Source organism: Podarcis vaucheri (assembly GCF_965113315.1).
Source record: "Podarcis vaucheri genome assembly, chromosome: 14".
NCBI classification, from domain to species: domain Eukaryota; kingdom Metazoa; phylum Chordata; class Lepidosauria; order Squamata; family Lacertidae; genus Podarcis; species Podarcis vaucheri.
In genome coordinates, this window is record NC_138752.1 from 7078890 (window position 1) to 7094330 (window position 15441).

Genomic DNA, 15441 nt, shown 5'->3' on the forward strand with positions numbered 1-15441 from the left:
CCTCTACCTAATGTGCCATTTTAACTGGAAGGTCCAAGGATTGTGTTTAATTATTAACTGCCTTTAGTTTCTTTTGAAAAGAGAAGGGAGATAGAAATATTTTAATTAAAATTGTTTTCATTTTCTAACCGTCATTTTCTTGACAGACTCAACTAGAGTAATAAGCTTCCCAGGGCTTTGATTTCCCCCCTGCCCCAAAAAACTGATCAGTCAGAGATAGTAGTAGTAGATAGTAGTAGTAGTAGTTTACATAAATTAAGGTAAAATAAAATGATAATAAAAGCATTACAATTATTCTCCTAAATAATCAAGCCCGGTGAAAAAGCAGGTTTACCTAGCATCTGAAAGAGCACAAAGTTGGGCTGAGATGCACCTCAGTGGAGAAGTCATTCCATAGATGCAGAGCCACCACCAAAAAGGCTCTTCTGTAGGCCCCGGCACTGCACACCTCATTTAATGCAGGAACCACCAGGACAGCCTCTTTCACTGACCTTAAATACCTAGGCAGGCTGATATGGAAGAAGGTGTTTGCTCAGATATTTGGAACCCAGGATTCTAAATGTCAACCTAAGCACCTGGACTTAGGCTTGGAAGATAACAGGTAACTGGTGCAGCTGTTTAAGAACAGGAGTTAAATGTGACCAATCTGCTGCTCCCATCAGCACCCTGGCTGTACCTACTGTAGTAGATGGTATCAAAAGCTATTGAGAGGTTAAATGTGTACTCACTTTCATATTGTGGAATAGTTCTTAAACTGCACAGTCACCTTGCATCTTGGCCAGAAGCTAACTGGAAGCAAAACTACTTCTGTTTCAGGAAAACTTGCGGATAGTGAGGCTGAAGGTGATAGCTGGAATTGGCCTGGCCAAGAAGGATCTCCTAGGAACAAGGTAAGCATCCAGCTCTCTCTACAAAGAGGAAGGGAGAAGGAAATCATGCACTGTCCCTTCTGAAAAATCTCTTAAACTTACTTTTTCAGTGCCACTATTAAGTGGAGTGTTAGTCATGCTTGTTCCAGGGCTCCTTGCTCAACCTCCTGATGATTCAAGGTTGTACAAGGAGTAATGAGAAAATGATTTGACTCCTATGTAGGATCCCAGATTCTACAAGGCATACCAGACTGAATGCAGGAAATTATGTCATGTTCAGTCCACCCCACCCCGGCAAGTGTTATAAGAGGTTAGAGAAGGTAAGCTGTAGAGATCTGGACTGACCTGAGTTTTGGGAAACCTGGATTCAAATCCCTGTTCTGCCATGAATCTCATTCCAAAGAGAGGCACTTGCTGAGAATTGAGACTTCTGGGGCAATTGTTTTCAATTCTAAAATATACTACTAAATATATTCCTCCTCTTCTCTGCTAGCTTAAGGTCAGCTGCAAAATGGCCACATATGAACCAAAGGGAATGTTGCCTTAATTTCTCCCCTTATCTCTTGATAGTGAAAAAACAAAACTTTTGGGTGTGTGGGAGAGTATTAGTGACATTTTGGCATGGATGGATTGACAGAATTTAGCAATACAGACCAAGGTCAGTCTGTCTCTTTAAAGGGGTTGTGATGCCCATATCTCTTGCAGACAAGTAATCCTATTTTAACCGTTTGTGCTTGTATTTTGTACAGTGATCCCTATGTGAAAGTGACAGTATATGATTCAGCCAATGGAATCCTTACCAGTGTTCAAACAAAAACTGTTAAAAAGGTTAGACTTTGCACTTTCTTTGCATAATGAATAGGTGCAAAATCAAGCAAGTGACTTGAAAGTAGACATTTACTTGTTTAAGCTCAACTAGGTGTAAGATGCAGTAGTTACCAATGCAAAATAGCAGCAGGAAATAGGCAGAACAATATACCCTTGTAAGATGGCCACCTCCAACTTGGTGTGACACTTGATGGTTCCTTGTGGATTTTTTCAACAGCTACTGCAAACATAGTAACTATGTAAGAGATGTGTTTTTCCTAAATCAGCCCAGAAAAACTGTACCAGAGTCTGATAGCAACCTATTGCTACTAATCGGACTCCTCCAGAATCTGTCTCTGGGAATCTTTTTAAAATGGGCAGAACAAAACATAATGAACTATGTTGTCTACTTACATTTTAGCCACAGACACATAGCTGAGATCTCACATAGTTGAGATCTGCCTATAGAAGGTGACTTCCCCACCCGCTCCTCTTCCTGGCACCCCCCTCCCTCAAAAAAACAAAGAGTTTCCCTTCCCACAAGGGTTGGGAGGTCCTTCTGAATGGATGGGCTCTGAGGGAGAAGGACCAGGTTTCCTCTTATCTTGCTTTAGCAGCTCAGCCCGCCTCACTCATCAGGAGCCTTTGGCATGTACTTGTGGATAGAGAAGAGAGTGGGAGCTCCTCCTCCTGCCCACCCTGTTCCCTGACAAGTTCTCTTGGTTGTTTTGATGCTGTTTTCTAATCTGCCATTTGCAGATCATCTGGAGTTGCTGATTTGTAAATGCACATCTCCTAGTATTAAATAATTGTACTTGCAACTTTGGAATGGGTTTGTGCCAAATACGATACTGGGGGAAACTGAATGGCAGAGAATAAATACATCTATAAACCCCCCCCCCCCCGGAAGGATGGACTCCTCTGGAACCACAGCATTCTTTCCAAGTTCTTTTCCTTGTAAGGGTCAAAGGATATAGGTGCGGTTGGCCAGTCTTCCTTCCTGTTTGGTCTGCTCATAGGCATAAAGGTTAGCTGACGTTCAGTGCAAAGTTCTCAAATAAGACAGTGTGCATTATTGAAGGGGAATTGTGGAAGTCAGCTATTTTTAGCTCTCGGTCGGCACCTAACTAAGACAGTATGTCAGGTCTGTGTTTAGTGCAGCTCATCAGATCCACAGTTTTGTTCATCTCTTCGAGGCAGATCAGAGTGAATGTGCTTCATGACACTGGGGCGCTTTGAGTGCCAGAGGCTGAAATGAAGCACTCGGGTGTCTGTTGCAGCTATATCAGCTCTCCTTGCAGCTGGGGTGATGCTACTTAGTTCTGAACGTTTTTTCCTTGCTGGGGATGCCTTTGCATCGGCAACTGCATACTTTGATGCTAATGCTGGTCTATATTTCTAGTAGCAGAGCCATCAAAGACCTTTGCCTGAGATCGTGGGAAATTATTGTCAGGTAGACCAACCTGATGCCCTTCAGATATTGGGGGCTACAAATCCAAAAGTCAGATCGCATGTTTGGGAGGGAACCAACTGTCCCAAATGGCTGATGGCATCCAAAACACTTGGAGGGGTACCAGGTTGGCAGAGTCAGAGCTAGGTAGGTATTTCTGGGCTATAAGGGCCAAGTGAGAAAAGGCAGCTGTGTATGTCTTATAGTAATTGACTCTTTCTTTACTTGCAGACGTTGAATCCAAAGTGGAATGAAGAGTTTTATTTTAGAGTAAGTGAACCTTGTTGCATGTTGAAGTGATGACTGAGCATTGTAATCCAGCATAAGTCTGTTGTGATTAATGCCCTTTAAAGTTATGTGGTGTAATAGAAAGCAACATTGTACTTTCCAATGCTCCTTTCCTACCAAGCCAACTCACCAGAAGTTAACTGTTTCTCCTAGGTCAATCCTCAGAAGCACAGATTCCTTTTTGAAGTGTTCGATGAAAACCGTTTGGTAGGTGGACTTTTTGTTGTTTGGGAACAAAATCGGAATCCTGTATATTTTCTTGTGATTTATTTTGGATTTGTTGGCAACCGTGGCACTGTGACATGCAAGCCAATCCCTGCACTCTTGGGGTTATTTACATTTTTTAAAAAAATATTCCACATTTCACTACTTCTTGTAGACTCCCTAGTTGTCCAAACTCTTTCAGATCTGTGGTGCGGCCTGGTAGCCAGATTTAAAAGGAGAAGGGGAATTGATACCATGCTGGTGAAGGCAACACTGGAACTGATTTCATGGAAAGATACATGTGTGATGCTCTGAACAAAGAACCTCTGGGCAGCTGAGGGTACTAGAGAAGCGGTGGGCAACCTGTGACCCTCCAGATGTTGTAGAGTTGGAACTGACTCTGAGGGTCATTTAGTCCAACCCCCTGCAATGCAGAAATCCTCCCCACAGCCATCCCTGGGTGGGCTTGAACCACCAGCCTTCTGGTTAACAGCCAGACACACTGACCCATGTTGTTGGTCTCCCATCAGTCTGACTCCCTCAGCCAACATAGCCAGTGGCCAAGGATGAGTTGTGGCCCTCCATCCATGTTTTAGGAGAAAACAGAGACCTAATAAGACCTTGTTAGTGGAAACTGTCACAACCAGCTTACTTCCGTTGCTTTTTCCAGTTGGCATGCTCTATTCTTTTCACTCACAAGACCCAGCTAAGAATTAATTTGGCTCTACCACAGGATTTTTGAAAACTGTTTCTCTTCCTCATAGAGAATGTAAAATGCTGGCTTTAATGGAAAACTCCCTGAAAATGTAGTAAAGGTTAAATAAATACCTAGCAGAAAATATTCAGTCATGTGATTTACACAGGAATAAATGGTGCAGTGTTCTCTGCTGCCTGCAGTTTAATTCTGATTTGCTGTGGTGGGATTCAGAAATGTGTAGTGTGTAACTTCTGGGTGTTTAAAGATGTCTGTAACTGGATGAATGTTTGCTGGCTAGCATAGATGTTGGAGCAGTGCATTTTCCTTAAAGTGCCACTAGGTGCCAGGAAAGAATCTGACTTAGGAGCAGCAGCGGCAGCAGCACAAAAGAGAAAAGGCAAGACGTAAATGACAATCATGAAAGTTAACATTTCAAGCAGATCTCCGATATACTCCCATTTGATTTCTACCACTGTGAATGTGCTCTTAAGAGAGGAACTGCTTGTTTTGGTGGTGGTACAGCAGAAATGGTATTGAATACCTTGGTTTCATAAGCAGCTAGGAGAAATGTTTGGTTTGGTTCCAGACCATAATGTTGGAATACTGAAATTTGCTTTCAACAGATTCTAAATGGAACTCTTATTACAATTATATCTGTCTACGTAGGGAATGTTTTTCCACACCTTGTATAAAAAATATCTGTTTCTCTCAGAGCTCAAGCACCAGCTAATTGTAAAAACAGTCCGCAAATTTAAAGCTATAAAAGTATGGGCAGAGTGTAAAAAAAAATAGTGCTAGCCTTTCCAAAATATGCTGGTTTTTTGGGGACCCACCCATGGTTTTTCAGTCTGTTCTGTTGCTTCTCATCATTAAGCCCGCCCACCTCTTCAAAAATGAAAGGGCTGTTTTTCTCAGTAGCTGCCTTTAAATTAAATGTATGCAGTAAGAACTTCTCTCAAACTGAAGTTCCTTGCTACTTTATGCAGGGCATACTCTTATCCAGTTACTAGCACTATTGATCTTTCAACAGTGAATCCTAGATTTGATAATTATGTGGAACTTGGTTCCTACCAACTTCCTGTAACTCTACACCGCTGGGTAAAAATATTAGTGGTCATACACTGCTAAAGAAAGCACAGACCCAGATTCAGCCAGGGCAGCCGGGGGAATCTGTAGGAAGAACTGCTGTTGAATTAATTTGCCATGGAAGGGTAGAATTCAGACAAGGCTTCCAGTGTTGGTCCACTGCAGCTGAGTTGAGCTTTAAAGGTCGCTTGGCACTAAGTGTTTTGTCAGTGAATGTGCTCTTCACAACAAGCAACCCTGGGCAGGCCAGAGACGGTAGTGTGGCAGGAATGACTTGCTAAATTCAGAAGGCACTCTGGCTAACAGCTACCTGCATTTCTGTGGTCTTCATCTGTTATACTGAAGATTAACTGGCAAGTGATTGCGGGCAGCTGCTTTCCACTTAAGAAGAAGAAAAAACTCTCTGACCTTTATCTTTGGAAATGAGGACAAATGGCAAGGCAGTTGAGGCTGCATTTTGCAGCTGAAAGGAGTCACACGGATCCGTTATTAGAGACCCTTGGAGATGGCTGGTATAAAGAAGATACTCGCATGTACACCCAAAGTCCTGAGTCGAACGCTGCCCCTTACGTTGTTGAAATGAAGCGGAACCCCAATCAAATGCAGGAAGAAAACAAACTGCCAGTTTCGTCCCGAAAACCCAAGCGGAGTGCTTCGCTGAAGATTTCCTTGCAGACTTCTAGAGGCAATGGATGTTTGCAGCCCGTGGCCTTGGAAGACCATACTTCCCTGGTCAGCCTAAGGAAGAAAGGGGACTGTTGTAACAGGAATGCGACTGTCAGTCAGTCTCACCAGCTAACAAATGGCAGCGGTCTGGCTGATACTGCAGCGTTTGGGGTTCCCAGCAGTTTCTCAGCCAGTGACAAAGGAGCCTACAGCAGCGCAGGGAGTGACTATGGGTCGTGCACAAGTACCACAAGTGATGGCGGGTCCTATAGCAGTAGCATCATCAGTGACAGCAGTAGCTGCCCCTTTTCTGCTGGAGATGCCTGTCTTTTTTCTGGTAACATGGTCTCTGGCAGCTCTGCAGGTCGAAGCACCAACCGCAAATCCTCCACTTCCCACAGGAGCAGCACTGCGCAGAATAGTGTAAGCAGAAATATTTTTGACCAAGAAGACCCAGAGCAAGCTGAGAGGGCAACAAAGCTGCCATCAGCGAGAGAGACGAATGTTTCCTTACGACGCTGCTCATCTCTGGTCATTTTCCCAAGGAGTCCTTCAGATACGCCGCCAATGTCTCCAACGTCTCCTCCGCCAACTCGGCGGCCCTCTCAAGTGTCTCACAGTGAGCAGGTGCAAAGTGAAGACAAGGCCGTGTCCGGGGGGTCCCTCTCTACTGTAGTCAACGGATTTCGGCTTTCTAAAGGTTCTTGTTTTCCTAATGAAAGTAGGGATGTTAGGCAACTGCATTTGAATAGCTCACTGTGGGAGAGAACCTGCTGTGAGCAAGGCACCTGTGAGGAAATACCAAATGGAGGTTCTTGTATTTCATTTCACCTCTCCCATGGAGCACGAGCACCGAAGGGAGACACCGTGTCCTCTTCCAGCGGACCCTCCATAGCAGCCTACCCTAATCGAAGAGTCAGACATACGGCATCTGCCTGTTTGCCCTCGAATTTGGAGGATCATGCTAGCATAGGAACTGAAGAAAGATCATCTGCGCGGAGGAGCAAGCCCCATCATGGCCTACAGAGGAGCCTCTCACTGGGATCATCCCAGCCTTCATTTCTATCCAGTTTTAAATACAGTTCCAAGGCAGGAACGTCACATTTACACATACAGTTTGGATCCGAGAGAGAGGGCAAGCCTAGTGGAGTTCAAAGGAGTACTTTGAGGAAACCTCTGGAGGTGAGTCCCTAGCTCCAAAAAGAGCGACCTCTTGCATGTGATGCTTTTTATTTACACTAAAATGGGGTTAAACGTCTGTGGAACATATTTTAAAGCTCTTTTATTGTATTATAATTAATAGATCACTACAGTGAAACACACGTGTGTTTAAAATTGGCAATCTGGTTTTAGCTGTATGTTGTTAATTACTGGTTTTGCGGTGACTTAGCGTAGTTACGTTTCCTTTCCATGACTGTTGCTACTCTCTGTACCTAAAAAGTTTAAACTGATTTCCACTATCAGTTTTATACTAAGCCTTCAGACCTCAAGGGAGCACATAGCATGTTATATTCTGCTCATCAATTTTCATTTCACTTTAAAACTCTAACAAGTTACACATATTTAACAGAAAGGGGGAATCAAGGTGCTTGTTACTTAACTGAATTTTAGTGGGTTTTGTTTCATATTATGTTTTAAAAATAGCTGTCTCAGGAGAAGATAGGGCTGAATGTCAGAAGATATAAATATTTTAAAAAACAATTTAGCAACCTTCGGCCTAGAAGTGTACTCTGGATCAGAAAAGGGGCATAACTCCCCCCCCCCCCGCTTCCACAAATTGCTATTTTAGTAATGCTACTTGCTGAATGAACTGTGAGCTTTGCAGACCAGTGTGGCATGAGAGGCGGGAAATGCCCAATCGATCAGCAGCACATTCTTTTAGCAGCTGGTTGTTAAGGAGTTCTCATATAGCACTAATTGTGTAATCACAGCAGAAGAGATTGTTGGCTTCAATTCATATAATTCTGGAAATTAATTTCAGGGCAAACATTTTTTTCCTGAGACCCTAATCTTGTATAAATAGCAGCTGTGGAAACATTTTAAGATAATTTGTTAGGATGTCTTGCTGCTGTGATAGTAGTTCATCTAGAGACAAATTTAAAATCTGACATGAAATGCAGAGCATTAGTAACAGTAGTCAAATATGGTTTTGATGCCAGACTGTGTTTCAACAAGAGCTTGTGCACTTATGCAAAATATATCCATACTTGCATAAAGACTGCTTGGATCTGGGTCTCAAGTCAAATTGGTGCTTCATTAACTGGGCAATGTGAAAAGAACCCTTTAATGCAGTGATTCCCAAACTTGGGTCTCCAGCTGTTTTTGACTACAACTCCCAGCATCCCTAGCTAGCAAGATCAGTGGTCACGGATGATGGAAACCGTAGACTGAAAACAGTCGGAGACTCAAGTTTGGGAAGCACTGCTTTAAAGCTTGTGGGGGATGGAGCCTACTGCCCTTCAGAAGTTGGTCATCTGTAACTCCCATCATCTGCCCTCACCAGGGGCCACGCAGGCTCCTGGGAGTTAGAGTTCATCAACATCTGGAGGGCCACATGTTCCCTACTCTTAAATTTGGGTAGCCAAAAAAGAAATTTGAAACAGTGCTGTATGACCACATTCTTATTAAGTTACAGATGAAGGACTTCTGTGTTAAATAAGCACTGTTGGAAAAGTAGCCTTCCCAAACAATTTTGTTAAATATGTGTCGTCTCTAATTATAGTTCTGTATTGTGATTCATTTTAAAATTAACAGTCCTGAAAATACTTCCTTGACTCCAGTTAGTCTGGCCTAGTATAACGATATGCTGAGTCTCATTTCCAATTTAACAGGATGATATTGGAGTCACATTTAGTAATGTCAGCTATCTGTGCCGAGTGTCATGAAATTAAATTTGTGCTTGGGTTTCAGACTTCAATGTCTGCAGCAGCAAAAGGCCTCTTGCCTGCCTGCTCTGTAGGTCTACTTGCTGAGAGTTAAGCTTCCCGTTCTCCATATTCCACAGCATTTTTGTAAGGTTTCTGTGCAGTACTTGGTGAGAAGCATTGTTTTGCTGTCGGGTCCTGGAGCTTTGACTTGAAAAGTTTGGGAGAGGGAGCAAGCCACACGTGAAGGATACAGCTAGAATTTTGCCAGGTGGAGAGGAGAATGGGACGGGGTTTTTTGTGCAGGGTGTGTATGTGATAGTTTCCACCTTAAGACATACACACACCGTTTGCCAGTAACGTGCTTGTCTTGGCCTGTTGCTGGTATCACATGCTGCAAGAACCCTGGGGAGCAGAGGAGAACGCTGGGAACAGCTGGCCCATATCAAACTGATTGGTCCACAATTTTATAAAAGATACATGAACAAGGCACAGCAAGTCACCCCAGCAGGGTACACCAAAAGGAAGGCACCAAAGAAAATTGTCCCTTTGGGTTGAGTTACTCCTATGGGCAGCAGTGAGGTCATAGACCTCACATTCTGAGATTTTTTTTTTGAGAGGTTGGGTAACTCTTGAGTGAGAAACAGACGTAACTGAGTGTGTGGGGTGAGTTTTCAACTTAGCCTCTCAGGGAGAGGAGGAGTGCTGGGGGGAACAGCTGCTTTGGTGAGAGCTTAGATCAGCTGTTCCCAGTTACACACTTGGATAACGGGGAATTTGTGATGTGAGCACAGGATGAGTGTGGTGGGATGTGTTGGAATACGCATGCTGGGGTGACATGGGGGGGAATCGGTATCCTATAACAAGTTATTTCTGGGAGGGAAGATATGTTATGGCAAACAGAAAAACAGAGGGGGAAGGTGGCACCAGACCTTTGGCTCTACTGACCCCATTTTGCAGATAACTGGTCATTTGGCTACTGAGGCTTCTAGCCCGGTGCTGCTATTGATCAGTGCCAGGTCAGTATATAAGACCACCTTTATCTATGATTTAATATTACCAGTGAGGGGACTGACTTGTATAACCAAGAACAGGGTGGGTGAATTGGGTAGAGCGACTCCTACTCAACTCCCCCCACCCCCAGACCCGTTCAGCACCAGTCAAGACTGGCAGGTGGTTGCTGTAGTCCATAAGACATCTGATAACTAGAAAAGCCCCTGGCCTGTAAGGTCCTGTACCTGTTAGGCTTGTCGTTGAGCATGCTGCTGAAAGGGCCTAAACTTGCTCTGTGCCCCTATGTGACCCTGAATCAGTTTCTTCGAAATCTTTGTCCCCAACCATCTTGTCAAATGCCCTCGTATTTGCATGTCCCAGAAGGCTAGCAGTTATACCGGCTGTTAGTGTCAATGCTACAAAATCTAAGTGTTTCATCCTGGCCTTTGCAGATGTTAGTAAATACTCTGTGGTAAGGAGGTCCAGCTCCAAACAGGTAAGCATCTTACAGGATTGGTCTTTTTGGAATGTTGATAGTGAGGATTGTGCATCAAGCTCAATACAAGCTTACACAGTCACCTGAGTGCGCATTACCCCTCATAAAGGTGGGTTGAAGTGTGGGTGGGTGAGACACACTCCAGAAATTGGACTAAAATTAATTGCAGTTTGCTTTCTTGCAAGACATTGCTTCTAAGCTCATCTCAAGCAAAGCATTATTGCATTTAATGAAACAGAACGAAATGGCCTTGTTCTAATGTTTGTTCCATGTGTGGGGCAAGTGCTGTGTGAGGGCGGCATTGCAACACATGGGAACTGCACTGTGTTTGTTTCCAGGTTTGGGATATGGGCATAGCTGTCAACTGTTCCCTTTTCTTGCGAGGAATCCTATTCAGAATAAGGGAATTTCCCTTAAAAAAGGGAAAAAGTTTACAGCTATGGGTATGGGTGATGCTTTACCTGATATGAGCCTTGACTCGGTTTGGAGTGTGTCTTGGCCCTTCTTTCCCATTTTGACTCATACAATCTTAGATTCCAGCTGTTTAAGCTTAGGCCAAACCTGTATCTTCCTGAAGTTTGCAAAGAAAACATGCATTGCCAGTTAAACATGAAGCCACCTTTATGATGTTTAGACATTAAGTCCAATATATAATGCAGTGAAACTGAGATGGTAAGAAGAATATTCTGAGGTCGTGTCTTGCCAGTCTTTTCCCACCTCCAGTGTTGTGGACTGGTGTCCCCAAACTAAGGTTAAACAAAACAAGGTGTGATATATTCTTGGTATGTTTTAGTAAACTGTTGATAGGCAGGCCCTATAACTTACTTCAGCAGCACAACTCTGATTTTCTGGTAATACTAAAGTTGTTGTTTGGCTTTGTCTGTGTAATACATTTTTTTACAAATAACTTCCATTTTCAAGTCATGCAAATTATTGCATTCTATTTCTTCCCAATGATCTTTTTAGGACTGACTTGCAAGTAAATATGACTAGGTTTCGCCTGTTACTTATCCATTGCCTTTATTGTTATCATTCTGTAACCTTCTGGACCTTGGCTCAGGGTCTTGAGAGCCTTGTGCCCCCTTAATTCCTGTCACCTGTATTCAGGTGCTTCTGGAAACTTGTACTTGATTGAGAAGAACCTGTGAAGTTGCATAAAGTTATTGGTGTCCCTGCACAAATGTTTATCCAGTGTCCTGACTCTGAGGGGATGAATTTCCTCTGCAGCGTGTCTAATTTAAACCAAAGCCTCCTTGGCATGTGGACATCTCTTTCTTCTGGAGTACATCCAGTGATATATCAAGAACTCTTTGCTTCCTATCCTCTGCAAGGATTAACTGTATTCCTTACCAAAAGGAAGCCTAGCAAGTACCTAGCACAATTACTCACAAACTGTTCCTGGTATTTCTGCGCTCACTGCAGGAGTGTGTGTTTTTGTACAAACTTCTGCATGCATCTTATTGGCCTGAAAAAAATATTATCTCATATTATTTGTAGCTGCCAAAATAAAATAAGAACTGAAGCAAATTATGAAATATGGGAGGAACTTGAAGTGGTGCCGGGGTGGGGGGGTGGGGAGAGGAGACTGAAGTGGTGGTGAAGTTCTCAGACCTTGCTACAGACAAGAGAGCTGTTTAACTCTTCAAGACAAGCATAGTCAAGTGTCTGACTTTGTTCATGGCAAGCAGAAGGTCCCTTGGAAACACAGGCACTAAGAATCCGTAGCATAAGGGGGGAAGTGTATCCTGGGATGCATTTTGTGTTTCCCTCTAGAGGTCCATGTTTTGAGCCCCATTAAAACAGCATTAGATTCCAGTATAAAAGATGGGGCACTTGACATCTGTATAAATTCTAAATAATTTTTAATAACCTTGGGCTATTAAATAGAGCGTATGATAAACAGAAGCTCCAGCTTTCCCCAAGGTGGACAAGTGACAAGTATTTGGCAATGCAGTCTTATTGTGTGTGTGTATATATCTGAGGACCAGGATACCCAAATCACCATCTTGCCCAACTAGTCCCTGGTCATGGGTTAAGAAGGGTAAACTTGTTTGTATCTCTAACAGTTTTGAGTTATGCCTGTGGGCACATTCATCTTTTAGTTGGGTCAGCTCTGAAATGTTAAAGAAGAAAAATGCTATTTGGACCAAGGTAATAAAAGCAAAATGTGAGTACAGTGGTACCTCAGGTTACAAACACTTTGGGTTACAGACTCCGCTAACCTGGAAGTAGTACCTCGGGTTAAGAACTTTACCTCAGGATGAGAACAGAAATTGTGTGGCGGCGGCACAGTGGCAGCAGAAGGCCCCATTAGCTAAAGTGGTACCTCAGATTAAGAACGGTTTCAGGTTAAGAACGGACCTCCGGAACAAATTAAGTTTGTAACCAGAGGTACCACTGTATCTTGCCTGCAGACTGGCTCTAACTGACTGGTGTGAGGATGTTTGTCAACCAGAAATCATCCTGCTTTGCCCTGTCATAAATTCAGCTGCTAGAGTTTTAACTGAGACTCAGAAAGCAGATCATATGACTAATCTTACTGCATCTCCGCCGACTACCCATTTAAGCTGCCAGTGTTAGCATTTTAAAGTCCTTAAGGGCCTAGGCCTAGGACCAGGAAGCCACCAGAATTTCCTTCTGCTACATGAACCTGTCTGACCTGCTGTGTCCCATCTATGTTTGAGGCAGGCTAGTAAGTATCAGAGACGAGGCCTTCTCTGTGGTGGCACCTAGATTTGGAGAGCTGTCCTTGGGGAGATTTGCCAAGCTCGTTCTTTCCTTGTTTTCACGTGGACAATTAGGACATGCTTGTTCCAGCTTGTTTTCAGTCTCTTGTTGGCTTCTTTTTAGTTTTGTATGACTTACTGATACTATCTGTTCCTCAGTTATGATGTTTTAATGTGAACTGTTGATTCGTTTTAAAGCTGTGTTTTATCACTGAATGTTTTAATAAACTGGTTGTTAGCTTTTTAGGGTGTTGCATAGGAAAAGTGCGATAGATATATGTTGAAGGAAATTTTTTTATATATATATAAATTTTTTATTAGTTTTACAAAAAAATTTTAAGACAATACAAACATATATAAAGACATACAAACACGTATAATTTCATAACCTTTTTTCCATAAACCGTATTTCTCGGACTTCCCCATACCTCCCCTTTCTGCATCCTAATGTCCAAAGGTTTTTAGCAACTCTAAATATGTCTGTCAGTCCTCTGTCCTCTTAATCTTTCCTTCAATCTAGTCTTATATCGCTGTAACCCTTTCTTACTCAAACCTCGACATTTTAACCTTCAACAAGTTTATAATAGTCCTTAAGGTAGATTTTAAATTTCTTCCATTCTTCTTCCGCCGTCTCCTTTCCCTGATCGCGAATTCTGCCGGTCATCTCGGCTAATGTCATATAGTCCATCACTTTCATCTGCCATTCTTCCAGAGTGGGTAAATCTTGTGTCTTCCAATACTTTGCGATGAGTATTCTTGCTGCTGTTGTAGCATACATAAAGAAAGTTCGATCCTTCTTTGATACCATTTGGCCAACCATGCCCAAGAGAAAGGCCTCTGGTTTTTTAGGGAAAGTACATTTAAGTACCTTTTTCATTTCATTATATATCATTTCCCAGAAAGCCTTAATCTTCGGGCATGTCCACCAAAGGTGATAGAAAGTACCTTCAATTTCTTTACATTTCCAACACTTATTATCAGGCAAATGGTAGATTTTTGCTAGCTTGACTGGTGTCATGTACCACCTGTAAATCATTTTCATAACGTTTTCCTTTAAGGCATTACATGCCGTAAATTTAATACCGGTGTTCCACAACCATTCCCAGTCAGCAATGTTATGACCAATGTCCTGTGCCCATTTAATCATAGCCGATTTAACTGTTTCATCTTGTGTATTCCATTTCAGCAGCAAATTATACATTCTTGACAAGTTCTTAGTATTGGGTTCTAACAATTCAGTTTCTAATTTTGATTTTTCCACCTGAAAGCCAATTTTCCTGTCCTGTTTCAAAATCTCCATTATTTGGTAATATTGAAGCCAATCTGTTACTTTAGGTTTCAATTTCTCATGACTTTGTAATTTCAATTTATCTCCCTCTTGTTCCAGGATTTCCCAATACTTCGGCCATCCGGCCTCCATATTGAGTTTCTTCAATGCCTTAGCCTCCAAGGGTGACAACCATCTAGGGGTTTTGTTTTCCAACAAATCTTTATATCTTATCCAAACATTAAACAATGCTTTTCTAACAATATGGTTTTTAAAGGCCCTATGCACCTTGATTTTGTCATACCATAGATATGCATGCCAACCGAATGCATTATTAAAACCTTCCAAGTCCAAAATGTCTGTGTTCTCGAGGAGCATCCACTCTTTCAGCCAGCAAAATGCTGCTGCTTCATAGTACAGTTTTAAGTCTGGCAGGGCAAATCCCCCTCTTTCTTTAGCATCTGTCAGTATTTTAAATTTAATTCTGGGCTTTTTGCCCTGCCAGACAAATTTCGAAATATCTTTCTGCCACCTCTTAAAACAGTCCATCTTGTCAAGAATCTGCAAAGTTTGAAACAAAAATAACATTCTAGGCAATACATTCATCTTGATGACTGCAATTCGGCCTAACATTGACAGTTTTAGATTTGACCATATTTCTAAATCTTTTTTAATTTCTGACCAACATTTTTCATAGTTGTCCTTATACAAGTTCAAATTTTTAGATGTCAAATGAACCCCTAGGTATTTCACCTTCTTAACCACTGTCAAACCTGTCTCTTCTTGAAATTTCTCCTTCTCCATGACTGTCAAATTTTTTTCTAAGACTTTAGTTTTTTGTTTGTTCAGTTTAAATCCAGCTACCTGGCCAAATTGTTGAATTATCTCCAACACTCTTTTCGTGCTAGTGTTTGGCTCTTGTAAGGTCAATACTAAGTCATCTGCAAATGCCCTTAGCTTGTAATGTTTAGCTCCGACCTGTACACCCTTAACCTGCTGGTCATTTCTGATCATATTCAGCAACACCT

At 42.4% G+C, this 15441-nt stretch overlaps 1 protein-coding gene across 2 annotated transcripts in view; it reads left to right on the forward strand.

Moving 5' to 3' along the window:
• NEDD4 (NEDD4 E3 ubiquitin protein ligase) overlaps positions 1 to 15441 on the forward strand; it is a 47620-nt gene that overhangs the window by 10172 nt on the left and 22007 nt on the right. The window contains exons 2-5 of one of the 2 annotated variants that reach the window (XM_082198316.1): positions 817 to 890; positions 1619 to 1697; positions 3358 to 3396; positions 3568 to 3621. In XM_082198316.1, the coding sequence (XP_082054442.1) occupies positions 817 to 890; positions 1619 to 1697; positions 3358 to 3396; positions 3568 to 3621 (246 nt within the window). Of the gene's footprint in view, positions 1 to 816; positions 891 to 1618; positions 1698 to 3357; positions 3397 to 3567; positions 3622 to 5428; positions 7250 to 15441 lie in introns of those variants that run through there. The other variant, XM_082198315.1, reaches the window with a different exon arrangement.